Here is a 21,159-nt window from a genome sequence, read left to right as displayed (position 1 = left end):
GCCTTGGTGAGGCCGCAGCTGGAGTACTGCACCCAGTTTTGGGCTCCACAATTCAAAAAGGATGTGGAGAAGCTTGAGAGAGTTCAGAGAAGAGCCATGCACATGATCAGAGGTCAGGAAAGCAGACCTTACAATGACAGGCTGAGAGCCATGGGGCTCTTTAGCCTGGAAAAGCGCAGGCTCAGGGTGATCTGATGGCCATCTATACATTTATCAGGGGTGACCACCAGGATCTGGGGGAACGTTTGTTCTCCAGAGCGCCCCAAGGGATGACGAGGTCCAACGGTCATAAACTACTGGGAGACCGTTTCAGGCAGGACACAAGGAAGAATTTCTTTACTGTCTGAGCCCCCAAGGTCTGGAACAGCCTGCCATCGGAGGTGGTTTAAGCACCTACATTGAACACCTTCAAAAGTAAATTAGATGCTTATCTTGCTGAGATCCTATGACCCCATCTGATTTCCTGCCCTTTGGGCGGGGGGCTGGTCTCGATGATCTTCCAAGGTCCCTTCCAGCCCTAACAACTATGAAATCTATGAAACTTGGCAGCTATACAAAAATGTTGCCATTAGAGGCAGTGCCAGGATCTACCACAGTGATGCCATTACTATTTACTCAAAACTTTATGGGAGCACTGCTGCATGTATAAACTACGTCCAGAGGGATGTAAAGATAGCATGTTGATTTCTAGTAGAAAAAATTGCATTTTAAAAACTTTTTCTGAAATTACATTTTGCATACCCCAGGGAAATGCAAGTTTCTGGTCATTAGTTTAGTTTATTTTTTATTGCAATGTGTTACTATATTCTACTTTCAGAAACAAATAAAATGGAGAAGTTTAGCAACTTGGTTGTTTTCACACTAACCTCTCCCCTCTGAGATGCATTAATTCCTGACAAAATAGTTTGTTCATAAGTGAAAACAGTTTAATGGCCATTTCCTAGTTTCCTGGGTGGGTGCACATCAGAAGCCACCACATGCTTTGGCACAACTGGATCTGACTGGGGTTTCTGTTCCTGAACTGCCTAAGACTGAAACTAGTACTGAGTTTGTAGGCCGAGATAAAGTGCACTGGCAGAGCGCTTTGGAGAAGCTTGCACCCTTTTTCATTATACAGTACTTGGCTTTTAGCCAGTGCTATTAATTCCTCATTCTATGAGTACTAAATTTCTTTTCTTTAAAAGAATTAGCATGAAAAGGATAAAGAAATACAGACGGGTACTTGTATTGACACAAAAAGGGCTGTCAACATTCGTATGATATTCTAGATTTGAGAGAGAGAAATATTAAAATGTAAAGTGAACAGTTCAGAATGTATTCTGGCACTTCTGTAAATCAAAAATAATTGGAAAAAAAAAGCTTTGCCTTGGTAGTTCACAGAACTTTTTCCAATGTTGAACAAAACTTCTTTTTAAAAAAAGAGGTAAGTGCAACTGCAATGGACATGTTTAAGAAAAATGGTTCTACTTCACACTTGTTATGGTGAATATTACTTAAAATGGCTTGTTGGAAAATTAAGGCCTAAGGGCATTCTTACATGTATTCGGGGGGGGGGGGATGATGTGCACTTCAGAGTGGCTCCAAGAGCTGCTCTAATTTAAATGCTCACAGCACTTCAAAATGGCAGCAGGGGTGCTTTAACTAAAGCTCAATGTACAAGCCCCAGGCACCACTTAGAAGTGCAGGGATGCTGATGCATGAGATGCAGAGGCTGCTGGAAGCATGCTAATTAGAGCCTGCTGGAGCATGCTGTTAATCAAGTCTGCTCCTATGACCTGTAATTACAGCGCATTGGAGCAGCCTCTCCACATGTCTACAGACACCCTAAAGTTTCAGCAATGACTTAAATGTGTGTTTAATGTTATGCGCAAACAGTTTTTGACTGTTTTTGTATTAAAATTCAAATAGACTAATATTAAATGAGTATTTTTTCATTCTTAATAGCTTCTACTGTATGGATTCCAGAATTCAGAGCTAAGTCTCTAGACTCCTTGTAAGGTGCCTGAGAAGAATTAAGTGGCTCAAAACCCACATGCTAAGCAGAGTTTGTCAACAGGAAGTATAAAGCACAAGGACTGCCTAAAATCCTTGCACCTTCCACAAAACCGAGGTGCCCAAAATCCAGATTTAGAGCCAGAGCTCTTAACCTCTTTCTAAGGGTAGATGCCTACAATTACTGTTTCAAAGAAAGAGACAGAGCTCACTCTTCTCTTTTAAGGAAAATAAAAAACCCAGCAGATGCTGGAATAGGATGTGGTGATGCTGCTCATCTTTATACAATAGCTTAGTGGTTAGAATACTTGCTCAGAAGTAGGGATCTAGGCTCAAATGCCCCCTCCAGCTAAGGAGATTCAAACCTACATCTTCTACCTTGCAGAAGAGGAATGTTTTAACCCACAGGTTACAGACATGGTTGGGTGGTGGCACTCTCCACCCATCCTGTTTAACTGGGGCCAGAGCACAGCTAAAACTGTAAGATTCATAAGGTCTTGCAAAGCACAAGAAGCAATACGGTTCTGTAGCTAGTGGTTTGGCACCCATATGAGACAATGAATGTGCAAATGAGCCCTGGATTCCAGACCCTCACTCCAAGAACTGTTTCTCTATTTTATGTTAAACAATAATCTATAAAAGATAATTTTTGAGCCATTAAAAACCATACAACAAACAGCAATGGGAATATTTATTATTAAATAACCTCCAAGCTGTACTTTCTTTGGTGCAACTTTTGTTACAAATGCTAAGATCAAGTTATCTCAATTAAATTGGTGCTACCACAATATTGGCACAATCAAGACCACTCAGATACATACCATTTTTTTCAGCAAAGGCAATAGCATCTTCTTTTGTAGAGAAAGTTAGGACCATGTTAGACATAGGATCAGCCCTGTAAAAAACACAGCGTAAGTTTTAAATACAAAATAAAAGTGTAACATTAAGTACTCTGTAATATCTGTACCTCAGGATCTCATGCATTCCGAGTTTATTTAAACTAGTAACAAAATGCACTATCCCCACAGATCTCAGCCGTACACAGTACTTTTACTTTTTTTTGTAGTGACGTGGACTCTATATCATATGCAGAATTTTCTGTCTGTATTTTGAATAATCAATCTGCATTAAAACTTGTTCAGAAACAGGTATTTTTAAATGCTAAATCTATGCAAATACTTAATATGTGCCAAATATGTAATAAGCAATTAAAACTCTTCAACAAACTGATTTCTAAAGCTGTCTACAAAGGGTAGAATGTTTGTGGGGGATGGGGATAATAAATGTGGTAAGAACAGAGCAAGGTCACCAGGAGACTGTCCTTTACCTATCAGTCTTGTCAGGCTAGTCTTGAAGAAGAGAAAGCACAACACCAAAACAAGTAGGCAAGGAATTATTAGACAGAGAATGGAGAATACCTGAGCCATCCTAAAATCCAGGGTTAAAGCCTTCTCCTTTCATTTCCAAGAAAAAACAATTAAATGAAAGAGAGAATATATTATAATAAAAAAGAAATGGGTATGTTAAAAAGGATAATAGTGAAAAAAGTGAGCCAGAAAAAGGCTTTGAGTTAAGGTCCACAGAGGAGGCTGACATAGAATGTTTACTCTTCCGCAAGGCAGTTGAAGGAACCAAATAGGAAGCACCCACCATGATTTATCCCCTCAGTGCAGGAGTCTGAGGAAGGGTGGAGTACACATTATGGGATAGTAAGGCAAATAAGTCTACAAACAAAGGTTCAAGACATGATAGCTAGGGGTGTGCAAAGCGGGCCGTATTAGATTCGGATTCAGCCTGATTTGGGGGACAGTGATTTGATTCGTTGATTTGGATCACTGTCCCGATTCAATTCAGCCAAATCCAAATATTCGATGCTGATTTGGAGAATCAGCATGATTTGGCCACAGACACAGCTTTAAATGTTTTTTCTACGTACCTTGAGGTACCAGGTGTGGCTTGTAAACAGTGAGATGGTGGGGCATATGGAACATACCCCAGGACTGTGGGAGGCCCCCTACACGCTCAGCGGTGGACCTGGAAGTGGACTGGAAGTACTTCTGGTCCACTTCTGCGTCCGACGCTGAGCGCACAGGGGATGCCCCCCCAGCTTGGCGATCAGCCGCAGGGGCACCCTGGGTGTCCCCCCAGACCCAGGAGGCACCAGTTGCGGAGCCGGGGGGTAGGGTCCTCTGTGTGCTCCATGGCAGACCCGGAAGTGGACCGGAAGTGCTTCTGGTTCATTTTTGGGTCCACTGCCAAGTGCACTGGGGACCCCCTCTACACTCTCATGGGACGCTCCATCTGTCCCACCATCTCAGTGTTCATGAGCCGCCTGGTACCTTGAGGTATGTAGAAAAAACATACAAAGCTATGTCTATGTCCGAATCATCGAATCTCTCCAAATCTCTCTTAATTGATTTGGAGGGCTCCAATTTGATTTAGAGAGATTAAAGGGACTCCTGATTTGGAGATTCGGCTGCTGAATCGGGCCAAATCAAACCAGCGACCAAAGCTTCACACAGCCCTAATGATAACACCGATAAGCAGAATGTGTGTGGACAAATGCTCAAAAGAGAAGAGACTCCACAAATCATTAAGACAGAACTTCTCAGATTGGAAAGGACTTCTTATATTAATATGGCAAAGAAAATACTGAGGTCTAACTGATAGCATGACCACAACCCGTTGGGGGAAGGGGAAGACAAGGACGGAGGAAGCCTTGGACCACTAAACCAAGCTTTACCCACAAGAACAGCCCAGCCTAGACCGACGACCAGCAGAACAAGTACCCAGGTAAGCAACAGGGGCCCAGGTAGTATTGGGATTAGGGGGGTAGTGCACGTATTTTCAGGAGGCCTCAACTGCCTTTATACTAATGCTCGTAGTATGGGAAACAAGCAGAAGGAACTTAACCCTCCTGCTAGCTAACACTAACTCAGACATAGTGGGGCTCACTGCAACGTGGTGGGACCCAACGCAGGACTGGGCAGTGAATATCAAGGGCTATAGGCTGTACAGGAGGGATAGGACAGGGAGAAAAGGTGGGGGTGTGGCACTCTACGTCAAGGAGAAATACACATTCTCAAGGAGTAGCACTGGGTCAGAGGAGGGGCACATTGAATTGCTCTGGATTAGAACACAAGGAGGCCAAGGGGAAAGGGACTTAATGGTGGGGGTCAACTACAAACCACCCAACCAAGGGGAAGAGCTAGACCGGGAATTCTTAAGTCAGCTCACAGAGGCAGTTAGGTCAGAGGATGTGGTCATCATGGGTGACCTAAACTCTCTAGACATCTGCTGGGAAGAGAAGTCAGCCAGGTCTGACCACTCACATAGGTTCCTAGCTGAGATACAGGACCTCTACCTAACCCAGGAGGTGCATAGGTCCACCAGGAGAGATGCCTTGTTGGATCTGGTCCTGGCCACGGGCGATGACCTGGGTCTGCGGGTGCTCGACCACCTGGGCGACAGTGATCATTGCCTGCTGGAATTCACCATCCAGCGCAAACTTCAGGAGGGCGGATTTCAATGAGGTAAGGAGAATAGTTGGGATGATACTGAGGTCCCGGGGGGGGGGGAGGGGAGGAAGGAGTGTCCAAGAAGAGTGGTCATTCCTTAAGGAGATGATCCTCCAAGCCCAAAGGGAGGTAATCCCAACACAGATCAAAGGGAGCAGGAGGGCACAAAAGCCCCCATGGCTCACCAAATGCATCTGGGAATGTCTCCTAGCTAAAAAGGAGGCGTACACTCAATGGAAGGGAGAGGCCATCACCAGGGAGGACTATATCTTTGTTGTTTGGGGCTGTAGGGGCGTGGGCAGGAAGGCTAAGGCAGAGATGGAACTGAGACTAGCTACCCGGATCAAGGACAACAAGAAGTCCTTTTTTAAATACATAGGGGGTAAAAAGAAGGTACTGGGTAACGTGGGGCCTCTGCAGGACACACTAGGAAATCTGGTCGTCGCACCAGACAGCAAAGCTAACCTATTTAACAAGTTCTTTGCCTCCATTTTTCTGAGCAGGGACTGAGTCTTCCTCCGCACTGGGACCCCTTTAGGCCCCAGGGGAGGCACACCCAGGTCTAGGGTCAGAGAGGACCTAGTTAGGGAACTTCGGGAGGGACTGGATGTATTTAAATCAGCAGGTCTTGACAATCTCCACCCCAGAGTGCTGAGGGAATTAGAAGAGGTCATTGCAGCCCCTACCACGGCTTTATGAGCACTCATGGTGCTCTGGCGATGTGCCAGAGGACTGGAAAAGGGCCAAAGTTGTCCCCATCTTCAAAAAAAGGAGGAAGGAGGACCCAGGAAACTACAGGCTTGTTAGTTTTACCTTGGTCCTGGGGAAACTTTTTGAGAGAATTATCCTGGCACATGTCTGCGAGGGGCCAGCAGGGGAGATTATGCTTAGGGGCAACCAACATGGGTTCATTAGAGGCAGGTCCTGTCAGACCGACCTGGTGGCCTTCTATGAGCAGGCCACAAAACTCTTGGATGCAGGTGTCGCGGTGGACAGAGTCTTTCTGGACTTTTGGAAGGCCTTCGACACTGTCTCTCACCCCATTCTCATTAAAAAACTAGGAGACTGTGGCATCGATACCTACACAGTCAGATGGGTCACTAATTGGCTGGAGGGCCACACCCAGAGAGAGGTGGTGGACAGGTCTTATTTGACTTGGAGGGGTGTGGGCAGCGGGGTTCCGCAGGGCTCGGTCCTCAGATGTGAACTGCTCAATATCTTCATCAGCGATTTGGATGAGGGGGTAAAAATCACCCTGTCCAGTTTCGCAGATGACACTAAGATGTGGGGAGAAGTAGGCATGCTAGAAGGGAGGAATAGGTTGCAATTGCACCTGGACAGGTTACAGGAGTGGGCAGATGAGAACAGGATCGGTTTCAAAACTGACAAGTGCAGGGTTCTGCATCTGGGGAGGAAGAACCAGTAGCAGACCTACAGGCTGGGGAACTCCCTTCTCGTCAGTGCAGAGGCAGAAAAGGATCTTGGAGTCATCATTGATGCCAAAATGAACATGGGCCAGCAGTGTGGGGACGTGGTCAGGAAGGCCAACCACACCTTGTCATTCATCCAGACATGCATCTCAAGCAGGTCCAAGGAGGTGATCTTCCCCCTCTATGTGACACTGGTCAGGCGGCAGTTGGAGTACTGCGTCCAGTTCTGGGCACCGCACTTCAGAAGGGATGTGGACAACATGGAGAGGGTCCAGAGGAGGCCCACTCGCATGATCAGGAGCAGCAGGGCAGGGTCTACGAGGAGAGGCTAAGGGACCTGAACCTGTTCAGCCTCCACAAGAGAAGGCTGAGGGGTGATCTAGTGACCGTTTACAAACTAGTCAGGGGGGACCAGCAGGCATTGGGAAAGTCCCTGTTCCCCTGAGCACTACCAGGAATGACAAGAAATAATGGTCACAAGCTGGCGGAGGGTAGATTCAGGCTAGATATCAGGAGGCGCTACTTCACTGTCAGGGTGGCTAGGATCTGGAACCAACTTCCAAGATAAGTGGTGTTGGCTCCTACCCCGAGGATCTTTAAAAGGAGGCTGGACAAACACCTTGCTGGGGTCATTGGACCCCAGTAGTCTTTTCTGCCATGGCAGGGTGTCGGACTTGATGATCCGCTCAGGTCCCTTCCGACCCCACCAACTGTGAAACTATGAAACCCAGATCAAAGAATCAAGTAAGTCTGCAATTTCCTGCAGGTTTGATCTTTGCTAGTCTCCTCAGCGATAAAAGCTGTTACGTCGCAGGCAAATTTTTGCCTGAATTACAAGTTTGTTCAGCACCAGATAAACACGAAGGATATTTGCCAGTATCCAGAAAATATGGAGATGGGGGCCATATAAAGCAGATATACCACTGGTCTGCCCTCTCTATGTTCTTTATACTAGCAATCCATCTGGTATAAACTAATTTTTTTTCACTATTTCCATAACCATTACACAGCTAGATTTGTGAAAGTCAAGGAGTGTCCATTAGAGTAGTATAAAACATGATACTGTTTGTAGAAAGCTTGGAAGCTAGATTATCATCGGTACTCATTTCTTACTGGTTATTACTACTCTGAGAGTGTTCCCATACCATTTTTTAAATACAAAAGTCCACTCAAAAGGAAGATCAGTATTCCTGTAACTTTCCAGCTTCCTAAAACTTCACCCAAGAAATGAGGGGCTGTAAAAGAAAAAAAACTACCACAAGGTTGCAAGAAAGGCAGATAGATTTCTGATGAGAATCTCCCACTTTCTATCATGGTTACTCCAGGAAAAGAAGCTGGTTCCGATCTTCCCCTTTTGAGGTTACTGCTAGATATTGGGAATACTTAAAATGGTTGCAATTTTGCAGAAACTATAACAGGGAAGAAGACAGAAGATATTTTAGGATGCAGAATAGCTATTTTAAGATAATTAATATCCAGTGACAGTTGTCAGAATTCTATAAAAATATTATAGGTATGACTCAATTAAGAAAACCACAGACCCACTAGTGTTCACCAAGTATCAATCATTTTAGAATGCACTGTGGTATTTTCTCTGTCAAAACATGGGAACAGCTCTTTCTAAACAAATCCATGTATGCACTCTTAAACCCAAAAATACAGCCGTTTATGGATTTTTTTTTCCAGAAATAGTTATTTTAACTTAATTTGTACATTTCCTGCAAAATAATAAAAATCACAGACAACTTAATCTGTTTAGATGGATTAATATTACTACTATTTAGCTCAAATTTATATATTTGCTAAAAAGTTAAAATTTGCATTTTTGGCTGAGGTCAAACAAAATTTCACTGGAAAATACTATAGGTAAATAAGGCTGATTAGGGAAGTTGTTCAAATTTAAATCTTAACTACATGAGGTCTTACTAGCACCAGATAAAATACGATCATCTGCTTAAAGGTTTTACTAGAATACAGTTTAGCTGTTATATACTTGGGGATTTTTGGAGGGCACAGGGAATAGAGGAGGAAAATTGATAGTTTATCATTTAAATTGCTGATTTGAAAAAAACCCTCCATCAATATTTCATTAAAAAACCTGTTATTTAAAGAGTTCACTAGTTACATGGAAAAGTAGAGTTAGCCCAATATAGGATGAGGTTCCCCCCCACTCAGCATGGAGGGAAAAAGTCGCTCATCTTATATCCATATAAAAAGAGGAAAGGAGAGCAGGCAGCTGTTTGTAGCTCTAACTCTGGTCCTGAGCCCAGGTCAGGGCCAGAATCAGATGACAGCAGCCTCTTGCCTCCCCCCAACTTACTGGTGGGTGCATCTGAGCTCTGGCTTAAGCTGAGTTCCTTCCTGGGCACAGAGTACATGTAAACGTCCTCCCCTGCCTGGCCAATCAGCAGCGCCAACACTGCAGCATGGCCAGGCAAGGGCTGAGCTTCCATGTGCTGTACTCAGGGACCGAGCAGGTCAAGCATCATCTGACAGTAATAGTGGGGATGGGGAATGAGGGGGAAGACGCAGAAACTGCAGAGAGAAGGGCGGGAAGAGCCAGACACTGGGGTAGGAGTAGAAAAGGAAAAGACTGTGGGGGTGGGGAGTGAAGCTGGCAGGGGGTGCAGGAAGGCTGCAGGGGAAGAAGTGGACGGGGCACTGGCAAAGATGGCCATTTAACCCTCTCAGGCACTGTTTTCTCTGCTGTAGCAGTGGAGGGAGGGAGGGAGGATTCAAGACAAACCTCCAGTACTTAGATTCTGTTCCTGGAAAATTATAACAAATTTATAAATTTTCCATGCATACAGTCTAATTATTGGTGGGTTGTCTTATATTTAGGGACATCTTATATTTGACTAAATATGGTATATTACTAAAACTTCATGCCTCTGAATACATATCTAATACATATTGGAGATGAAAGAATGAATAATCTGGGGAACTATTTGAAATCTCAGCTCATTCACAGGTGTGGAGTTTCACAGAAAATGACAAACCAGCATACTTTAATACAAATCAGTTTCTCCTCTATCTGTTGATAGGTCAATTTTAAATTATAATTTTTTCCTGCAACAATGGCACCCATGAACTTTTATAGGATTTAATCATATTACTTCTTGTATGGAAGCAAAAAACAAAAACAAAAACCTGAGCTCAGGATTTCTCTCCCCGCCATAACAAATACTTGTTTAAAATGCATTTATTTCTAAAACTACTTCTGAGACACTATTTTCAGAAGCATAAATATTTTTCAACTACAAAACCAATGCTATTTCATGTCATTTAAAAGGAAAACATATACTGATAAAGAGGTCAAGTTTCATTTGTTTCAGTCTCAAGTTCTAATCCATTAAAAAATAACTGCAGGGAAAAGTGTGTTTTTGTGTTTAAGGGTTTCACTATACTCTTTCCAGTGTTTGGAAAAAAAAAATGTTGGAATGACTACAATACTGAAGTAAGATTTTCCTGAGCAGGTACTTTTCAGAATGTCTGGAAAATGATAATTCAGCATTAAATTACAACACTGTCAGGATAAGAGCAACAAATCTGCAAAATCTATGGAAATCATGAGTGTTTATTAAATCGTTTATAGAATGCTATAACTAACCTATTGGGCCAAAGATGATGATACCGTCTGTTCTCATTCCTGCAATTTTTATTTTAAGAAACATCTTAAACATACTAAATCCAGCAATATGTCAGTTGTGAGACATGGGTAAGATATGCAAGAATGTATGACTGAAAGAAAAAAAAAAAGACTGCTTATAAGCTAAGTACCTTTTTGAAATTAAAGCAAATGAAAATGGACAATTAGTACAGGTTTAGTCCTAGATGCAACTTAATGGCCCTCAAGTAATGCTGCCATGCAATACTATAATATATACACATGCGCACACACAGATCTACACATATACATATATATACATACACACACACACACACACACGCATAAGCCTTGAGTTTTGGGTCATGTCTAAGTTAGATGAAGAAAGTCAAAACATTTTCCCCCAAACCTTTGTAGCTAAGAGTGTTGTCATCTAAATCTGAACTTGAACTTGTTTAGAGTGACAGCAATGTATACAGCAATTTAGTTTCAGACATGCTTTCGTGGTTTAAACCAGGGGTGGGCAAATTCTGGCCCACTGGGGAATTCTATCCGGTGCATGATGAGTCCCTCAGCCCTAGCCTACCTGTCCTGCTCCCCGCCCACCTATCTCACTCCCCTGCCCAAGTGTGCCCTGCCTGTGGAGGTCCCAGGTCAGTCTAATGGAGACCACTCTGTCTACCAGTCCCACTCCTAGATGCTGCTCCACACCTCTCACAGCCATGGGGGGTCATGGATCGTTTTTATGGAGATCCCACCCACCTCCTCCATCCAGTGCCTCTGGTGGTGGATGTGGGGTGGAGGGGCCCAGGCCAGATAGGATCAATTGTACCCTTGTTCCACTGTGCCAGCTCAGATCAGCAACCCCACAATCCTTGGCCCACAACAGCTCACCAAAATTCCTTTCAGCCAAAATAACTGCACATTCCTGGTTTAAACTATTACCATGATTACATTGATACATGAACCATTTATTGTAAATGCTGTGAAGTACAACTACATTTGCATAAAAAACATAATTGCAAAGAAAAATATGTACAGTTAAGGGACTTAAAAAATAACAATTTCAAGTTTAAAAATTCAGTTAGACTCACGTAGAGGCCCAACCCATCAAAGGGTTTTCCCACCGCTCCCTGGTATCAAATTCCATCTTCCATTTCTTTGTGTTGTTAACACCAGCCTGCATGGCATTACGTGCTGGAACAAAAATTTGGACTTTTCTGGTTTTGATGTGTTCCTCTGGGACACCAGTTAAAGCAGTGATATCCTACAAAAAGGAAATAAATGCATCATGCTTAAAAAGAGTTTATGAAAAAACAGTACAATTTATCAGTATTTACTACCTCAAAAATGTTAGTCTTATTTATATTAGAAGTTTTTTTTATTGTAAGAAAGGACTCTTAAGATATAAATTTCTTTTCTCTCTGACTAATGAACTAAAGTTTGAGATCATGACTCATGTCACTGAATCTGTTAAATTTGACATTTTTTGATTGGGACGTTTCTTCTTGATGCTTCTGCACTTTGATTTGCTAATATTTCAGATTTATGTTTTCATAAAGGTAAAATTCTGCAGAATCCTTCTAACATAAGTCTTAGTGAAAGAGTTTAGTGGAAGACTAGTAGAGCTTGTCTTGCGAGCTGTTATTATACACAACAGCAAAGGATCACATAGTTAAAAAAAGACCATGAAGACACTCAAGAAGTTTAATAGAAAACAAATGTAAAATTGGGGGTGGGGGTGAAATCAAAAATCTATACATGAGGCAGACACCACTGACAGTAATTTTTCCTGATAAAATTGAAATGAACTTTCTCTCTTAAAAAACTAAACAGCAATTACATATAATTAGCTTGTCAACTCATCTTTGTAGAATGACACCTACTAAAGAGAGTAAAAATGGATCATCAAATACTTCCTCTAAGGATGCAGAAGCAAGCCAACTAAGTACTTATGACTCCAGCAAATACATGTACACTTCAGGCCAACAGAAGCTTCTCAGACTCTATTTTTCCTTGCCTTTCTCCAAGAAAAATGCTAATTTGGTGAAGGTCCAGAAATACGCAGTTAACATTCAGACATACTGAACTAATCTTGCCAGTGATGACATGACTTGAATTGAAGAGGCAAACAATTTTAACCAAACGTTTTGGTTTGTATAAGTCTCTAGCTACCAACTTTACAGGATTTTGTCTGGTGGCAAACTTAAAAGCACTTGATGCTGTCACCAGATCATCCCTCAAAATGAAGCATGTTTCCTTCTTTGTTTCACTTCATAAAATAAACTTGGAGAGATCAATTTGTCAGAATTGCACTGGGGAGTGAGTGTGAAATGCTTGTCCTGCATTATAAGTAAAACAGAGAGAAAAAAAGACAAAAAAGGAAAGGCAGGGGGAGGAGGAGGGGAGAGAGAGAGAATAAAAGAAAAAAGAAAACACAGGAAGTTTCCAGCTCATAAAATTTGAATTCAGACTACCTAAAGCAAACTGTCAAAATATTTTAACAAGTTAATCATAAATGTTTTCCTTAAGCCTAAGTAATGTTTATTTTTAATACCAGTCTAGCCATGATATGAAAAAAGAAACACCACAGATTACACAAATATTGCAACACATACACAAAACACATACTGACAGACAGGCATTTTTGACTGCTGCTGAAGTCTCAAACCACAATTTAAGAGAAATATTTTAAGGTTGGTTTTTTTTTTTATGTTGGCAAGCACTGTCGTGCGTAACACAATACTTTTTCACCTGCAGTAAAAAACAGGCGTGGTTTTACTGTTATGGCTTGTCTGTTGTTTATAAAAACTGACTAGGAAATTATTATATACATAATCACAGACATACTGGTGCAAGTATGTATGGGTAAAATATAGTTAATAGAATCAAATATTTTAATTGATGAAACAAGTCTTGGAATGATTCTGCTGCATGCAAAAATTGTTACAAATGCATCCAATTTGTTGGCATCAAAAGTAATCAAAGAATGGTGACCCTGGAAATATGAAATGAAACAAAATGACTCGAGAAAGTGTTAACAAAGTGTCTACAGTTTAAAGTGCTTTTGAATTCCTCTACACAAAAATGTTGTAATGTTACCTGTTAAAGGAATGTTTACATGTCAACAGCCTTAACATCCCTCAGTCTGAAACGCCACCAAAATGGGAGCTTAACAAATAATTTTAACACAGCTTTATAACAAGTTTGATTAAAAATGAGACTAACCTGCCCCTGAAACACATTAAGTGTTGGACTTGTAAGTTACTTGTAATGAAGAAGTGTCTAGACTAATTCATCTGCAAAACCCCCCCCCAAAAAAACCCCAAACAGAATATCATAGTATAAGTTTTATGCACTGAATTGGCTCTAAATCATATAATTAACTTTATTAGTAGCATGGGATACATCCCATGAAGATCTTTTAAGTGAAAATAAAAACTGGCTGTTTTAAGACATTAAAATAATTACATGATGTTGCCAGCCCTCCCTACTTTTGATTCATTATAGCTAACGTTTCCATGCCTTCTGGGAACACAGCAATTGTTTATCAATATCTTCCCCCAGTTTAAAGTTGGCAATTGAACAGACAGTTGTTAGAACAATGAGTTTCTGGATTTTCAAGCCCACAAGTCGTCCTGACATAGAATTACTGTTTTTACTTGCAGTAGACATGTAAGGTACTGTAGCATAGCTGAGCTGTTGCCAAAGATATGGAATAAAAAGGCTTGGCATCTATCACATACTTGACACCTAAAGAGCACAGAAGCTCTAAAATTCCTATTCCCTGTAGGCACACTCTTAGTCTAGACAAACTGATTTCTCACACTTTTAAAATGCATTACAACACTCTATTGTGATCATTTCATCCACACAGCTCCAGCTAGTGACAGAAGAACCTGTGCTTTAAGCGACATTTCAATGGGCTAAAGCTCCCGCTCCAAGATTCTATTAAAACAATATAATACTTGAAAAGAACTATGCTGCACTAAGTTGAACTCTTTACTGTGTCTTCAGTGCTTTGTTCTGAGTTCAAGTTCTCATTGAAACTACCTGTGAACCAACTTTCCAAAACAAAGATGTTTTTGACAGCTATTTTCAATTTGCTCTTTTTAAATATTGCGTTTCTGACTGATGTTTGCTTTAGTATCTGAATACTAAAATGCATGTTTGACATCATGTACTAAAATTTTTAAGTAACTTTTGTATATTAAATTTAAAAAGATTTAACTAACTTGTAAATAGATTGCCTACTGCTTGAAATTAAGCAGTTTAGCAAAAGTACTTTACATTTTAGTTGACATAAACTATGTTACCATGCAAAAATATTCTGGGATGTTGTAGTTCATGAAGATTATTTTGAAAAGAGTAATTTCTAAAGATGATCAGTTTGGCAGCATGCTGCAACAAGTTCCAACAAACTGAGACAGATTATATTATTTTAAGCCTGTCAACAAAATTTTAAAAATTACTAAGTAAAATCATTTTTAGATTTGTGCTTTTTTAGCTCCTGTAGTAGTGAGAATCCTGGAAAAGCCAGGGTGTTGAATACTTGCAAGATTTTCTATCACTCTTCCCAAAAGAGGGTGGGAAGTAGAAGACAGACACTTCACACAAAACCATACCTGTAGTACACAGATTCAAGATCAATGATAGTAGATTTCAGCATGATGGTGGGCTACTTCATTTGGGGGAGGGGAAATCGTTCTACTCTTCAAGACCCCATTATTACAGTAAAATCAAGTCTTGAAAAATAATTCTAAAATTTAAGAGGAATGAGTATAATTACAACATTTAAGAACACTGGCATTTCTACTTATACAAGTTAGGTGTACATGAAAGCATCTTGTTTCCACTTTCTCTCTCATACACACAGTTTGTGTGTAATTCTGCTATCAAAATATCTACTGTTTAACTTTTCCCCCTTTTTTAAATAAAGGAAGCAGGGAACAAGCAATGGGAAGTTGATGTCAAAATGCAGAAAAACCTCCCAGCAAGCTTCCAGCAACCACCCAGGATTTAGAGTCTTGCTAGCCGCTCTCTTTTCAATACCAGAATTTCACACATTTCAATGACCATTATGACTTCAAAGAATCAAATTTTCATCATTGTCCGTCATCTGCCGGTTGATTTGTATAAAGGAGTTCTTCTGCATGCACTTCAGACAAAAGGCTCCTTACTTTCGTGGCTATATATCAAGTTTAAAAGTTCTGTTTGTGACAGTTGTGTCTGTGGTAAATTAGGGTAACACTGAAGGAGTGCAGCTGCTCTGCAGGAACCTCCTTTTTGGCATCATTTCACTTAAATAAAAACTGAATAATTAGCCTCTGCCTTTATTAAACCGCAAAAATGCCACTGGCCTTAGTAATTACTTCCGGTTGCCCCACCTACTTAACCTCAACAGTTTACACTTGTTATGAAGGAGGAACAAATAGAAGTTTTCTGTACTTCATAGGAGTTAAAGATAGCTTGCTCCCCTCCCCCCTCCATGATTTAACAGGTAAGTAATAGATTGCAACAGGCTTTGCTATAAATTTATAGTTTCCATAGAAAATATATTGCAACATTAGAAATCAAAACAGTGGGTACTTCAAGTTACCACACATGCAAAAAAAATAACATTAGATAACTTTTCTAATATTTGTTACATAGCTGGTGTAAATGAGACTTCTTTAAACTTCACTTTGCTTAAACTGTTTACGGGTAATAAAGATGAGAACTTTCCATTTATCCAATTCATTCACATATCCTTTTCAGAGACTCCTTACATTTATACTCCTTTTTAAAGTATAAATCCACTATGCGATGCACAAATAGAAAAATAGAGCAGAATAAACTGAACATGAACAGGCAATGTTTGTCTAATGGGTACAGACATAACAGGGGGAAACGCATATTTGCCTTTAGGGAATTCCATATTGCATGGAACACAGACTTTTCTATAAGGCAGTAGAATCTTTTTTCATTAGTACAATAATTCTCTGAACAATACATTAATATGTTCCTTCATCTAAATATACTTAGTAACATGACTAAAAACATTACTAGAGTTCTCTTATTTGTGAAGTGGAATATAAGATCAGAAAAATAAAGTCTAGCCTCACATTTCATGTTTAGACTAAAAAGATATTTTGGTTGAAATCGATAAGCACTGAAGAGAAGAATGACGGGAGCTGAATCTACAATGAGCATAATTTGGGCAGTATGTCTGCAACAGATGCACCATTTTTCATTTTGGCTAGATTTTGGTTTTGATAGAAATGCCTTGCATTATCTTTTAGCCCAGTGACTTCATGCCAAAAGTGCAATCATTCTGAAGAGGTGTCTCAGTTCAGTTATTGGTCTGAGTGAGGCTTAAAAAGTACTTTCAGTCTGAGCAATTTTTACCCTTCAATGCATATGCCAATCCGATAATTACTCAAAGCATTAACCATAATGTTTGAACTTCTTCTGTAGCTGATGGAAGTCTCCAAAGACAACAGAATGATACGCTGGGAAATCCGTTATGGGGGTTATGTGAAAGTGTTTTGTTTCTGAAGAAGACTTTCTCGTTTTGTTCCCCTCCAGCTCAAAAAAAAAAAAAAAAAATCAATCATTGAAATGCACTTCCAAATCTATGGCATCAAGTATTAAAGTATATTCTGGTATTCTCTAGACTACTTAGGCACTGTCACTGAGCAGTTGGTTGTGTACTGAAAAAGAACAGTAAAAAGGAAAAACAGGAGTTCATTTAACTCCCACATCATAAAAATGTTACCCTAGCCACACATTTTTGACTAATGAGCTATGTAAATTTCATATGTTCATTTTCAAATAAAGTGAAGAGCATGAGGTAAGGGAATAGGAGGAAAATGATGTTCCTAAAGATTCATATTTTAAACCACAGCAAAAAAGTTACTTTAATATCTTTAGAGTATAATAATACACTGCATTACATTGACGCAGATTAACACATTAAAGTTTGGCCTTTTGGTGACAATCAGAAAAGGGTATTCTAGGAAAGAATTTGAACTGTAGAGATTTTGGCAAAACTTGTGCAATGCCTTTCTTATTTAAAGACAGTGTTTAGAAATGCTTAGCTTCTATTACTGCTCTGATAAAGCATATCTAGTCGAGAACATGCCATAGCACATTATGAAACAATGTAATAGAGGCAAATGCCAAGTAGTAAAGAATATGCTTAACTATATCTTAGAACTTACAAAAAACGTGTTTTGAAATAAAAGAAACTGGACTTTCAGTTCAGAGGTAGAGACATCTTATGTTCAAAATAAGAGTAGGCCAAAATAAATGAAATCTTAAGTTTGCTCCTGTAGTTCTGCATTCCAGTTTTGTGAATACCAGCCCAATTATAACTTGTGTGAAATCAAAGGAAAAAAGGAATAAAGCCTGATTTGCCTGAAGTCTGAATTATAAGAAAAGGAAAGACTGATGCTTAAAACTCAATGAAAAAAGTAAAAAACTAGGAGTGCATTCTGTAAAACAGATTAGTCTTGCTACCAGTAAAATCAGTTGGTATGAGTAGCATTTCTTTCTTTAGTTTGGCATAATACAATCCCATTTTTATCTTAAAAAAACAAGTCATAGAAGACTTAAAACAGATCTTGTAAACTGCATTTTTCACAGCATGGCTGGAGGGCTGTGAAATAGGAGAAGAGAGACAATGAGTAGTTAACAGACAGCAACATAGCTAAAGAAAGGATATCTTGATTAGTCTAACATCAGAACTATTAAAAGGATAGAGGGTCATTAACAATTATGGAGTGAAGAGCGAAGAGCAGTTGGAATCAGGTAGATTATAATAAACCTTGAAGTCAATTGAGTCTATCAGCTGTACCTGAACCATTGGTTTTTAATTTTGGGTCAAACAAAAATCAAAGTACAGTGCAGTTTCACTGCTGCACACCACCTCACGGACTCCTGGATCTGCCCCTCCCTTCCATGCAGTTGCTAGAGGGAAGAGAAGGAAAAGAGGCAGGAGCCACTTTACAGCATCTTCATGCTGCTGGTCAAGCAAGCAGAGCAGCTGATTTTCTAAGACATGCACCCCAATTTGGGGAAAAAGGTGTTTGTGCTATGTGAGCAAATACAGCATGGCCTCAAATTCTCTTCTGTACAGCATCAATACTTATTCTGCTGGCAGAACCATATTAGGGTCTTTGTCCTAGCTGGATAGAACTTTCAAATATATGAAGGTCGTGAATTATCAGTTCTTGGGTTTAGACAAAGAAAGGGGACATGTCCATTGCTGAAATGATGTGCCACTGCTTACCAACATTAGAATTAATAGAAGTTTGCCACAACCATCGTGTTTCCACTAGTATTTGGTCACTACAGGCATAACTTCCTTCTAAATGGAAAGGAACAAGATGGATGGCTGGAGGGCACCAAAACTCATCACGCACAACACTGTCTTGATTCTCTTGGCTGGCTCCAACTGAACACACCACTCACTTCAACGTGTAATCCATTACTCTGAGAGCAGACAAAACAATTGTCTTACCCTTAGGCTAGGCTTTTTGTGGGTGGCATCTTTTATTGGGTTAAATGCATGCTTGGTCTAGACTTTGATAAGCTTTTGAATGCAGTGCTGCCTCCTTCAGTTCACAGATCCAGACCATGCTAGGACAAGAAATACAAAACCTGCCAAGATATCTCCACCACTCCCACAATAACCACACCCCACAACAGAACTATCACCATTCCTGGATCTTACACCTGTACCTCCAGAAATGTTATATAATCTCATCCAGTGCACCAAATGCCCCAATGGAAAATAAGTAGGAGAAACCAAACAACAACTGCATATCAGAATGAACACACATCAAAAATCTATCCAAGACAAGAATACCCAATTACCTGTGGGGGCACACTTCACAGGTCAATCACTCCCTCTCCAATCTCCCAGTTCTAATCCTCAAACGGAACTTACAAAATTCCCTCTGTAGACGACCCTATGATCTTCACTTCATAAATCTACTGGATACAAAAAATCATGGACTCAATATAGACATTGGATTTATGACACGTTACAGCCTGCCTAACATATGATTCACTAGGCACCTGCCAGACTTGACTATTTACACTTTTCTTACCCCCCCCCCACCCTTCCCCTCTTTTTCTACCCTTTGTCTTCCTAATTTCCAGCTATTTACTTTTTCACAGACAGCTTATTTTCTACCTTGGAAAATTACTACAATAGTCTCCCTTACTTACCTTTGGCTTCCCCTCCCCACCCTTTCCCTGCTCTACCTTTGGTTTTCCTAACTTCCACCCATTTACATTCTCATCGACATCTTGTCACACCTTTAGCTTCTTTTATTCCTTGGAGTCTCAGACGAGCAGAGACTCCCTATGCCTGAAGAAGCGTGATTGTGCCCAAAAGCTTGCAAAGAACGTTTTTCTAACTACTCAGTCGGTCTAATAAAAGATATCACATCTACCCAAAGAACCTTGCCTCCTTTATCTCATTGCATTCAAAAGCTTGTCACATATTTCCTTGACAATCATTTGAGCAGTACTAAAACATCAAGGATATCTTGCATTTCCAAATTATTATTACTATTCTGCTGTTAGTTCTCATAGGTTTTCTGTCCAAAAGCTAAGCTAACTCATGCCAAAGTACCAGTGATTAGTAAATTATTAGCTAGTAGTTTCCCAAAATATTTATAGACACTGTAATTTTCAGGTAAGAGGCAAACCAGAGAGCCTGACTGAAGCTAGTCAAGAAATATGTAGACAAAAAAATAGGTTTTTTTTCACTGGAAAATGTCAATTTGCTGAAACTAGTCCTTTTATGGGAACATACCAGCTTCAATTAAATTTTCTTCAGATGGAATTACTTAAAGCCAAAGACAGACAGCCTTTCTAAAACAGCCAATACCATTGTTGGTTAAGCACTTAAGGGAGTCAGAGACCAGATTCAAACCCCTGATCTCAAGCAGACATAGCAGGAACTTCAGTATTTAGTATATTTTTTTGCTTCTGATGAGCCTGTAACCTTTGTATCTTTGTGTGCAAGTGCCTTACCAGTTCCAGAAATGGAGATAATATGCTGTAAAATCTAATATGTTGAATTAATTCATATTATTGCAAATACATTTTTAAAAATACGTATAAGTCAACAAAATAATGGTGACAGTTCTGTTGTGGGGTGTGGTTAACGAACCACGTCCATTTCATAGAGCCCATGCAGCACTCCTATGAGATTAAGATTACAAACTTTTATTATCGTCATATAGCCATTCTAATGAAATAGTGACATCAGAAGCACGAAATATTGAGCAGATTTTGATACACTTTGGTCTTTTCTGGCCAACAAGCACCATAATATTTTCTTTTCCTAAGCTTCTCTTAGGGATCCATCAGAAGTCGTAAGTGATACCCCAAAGTGAACTAGATGACTTCCACAGATTTTTCTGGGCAAACAAGAGGTGGCAGCAGCAGGGTTCTACCATCCGTGCATCTCCATCCCAGAGTAAGTCATTCTGGCCTGCAGCAGGCTTATCGCTTATAGGTTTCATAGACATTAGGGCTGGAAGGGACCTCGGAAGATCATCGAATCCAGCCCCCTGCCCAAAGGGCAGGAAGTCAGCTGGGGTCATAGGATCCC

General features: G+C 40.3%; 1 protein-coding gene across 1 annotated transcript in view; it reads right to left on the bottom strand.

Moving 5' to 3' along the window:
• The window catches only part of NDUFS4 (NADH:ubiquinone oxidoreductase subunit S4), a 67,686-nt gene that overhangs the window by 1,753 nt on the left and 44,774 nt on the right, over positions 1 to 21,159 (bottom strand). The window contains exons 3-4 of the mRNA XM_019532052.1: positions 11,642 to 11,814; positions 2,814 to 2,887 (exon numbers count right to left, since the gene is read on the bottom strand). Of these exons, the coding sequence (XP_019387597.1) occupies positions 2,814 to 2,887; positions 11,642 to 11,814 (247 nt within the window). The remainder of the gene's footprint in view (positions 1 to 2,813; positions 2,888 to 11,641; positions 11,815 to 21,159) is intronic.

The sequence above is a fragment of the Crocodylus porosus genome, unplaced genomic scaffold, assembly GCF_001723895.1.
Source record: "Crocodylus porosus isolate Cpor-Errol unplaced genomic scaffold, CroPor_comp1, whole genome shotgun sequence".
In the NCBI taxonomy this organism is placed as follows: domain Eukaryota; kingdom Metazoa; phylum Chordata; order Crocodylia; family Crocodylidae; genus Crocodylus; species Crocodylus porosus.
The sequence above is the reverse complement of the archived record's forward strand: the minus strand, read 5'-3'. Positions and strand labels throughout refer to the sequence as shown.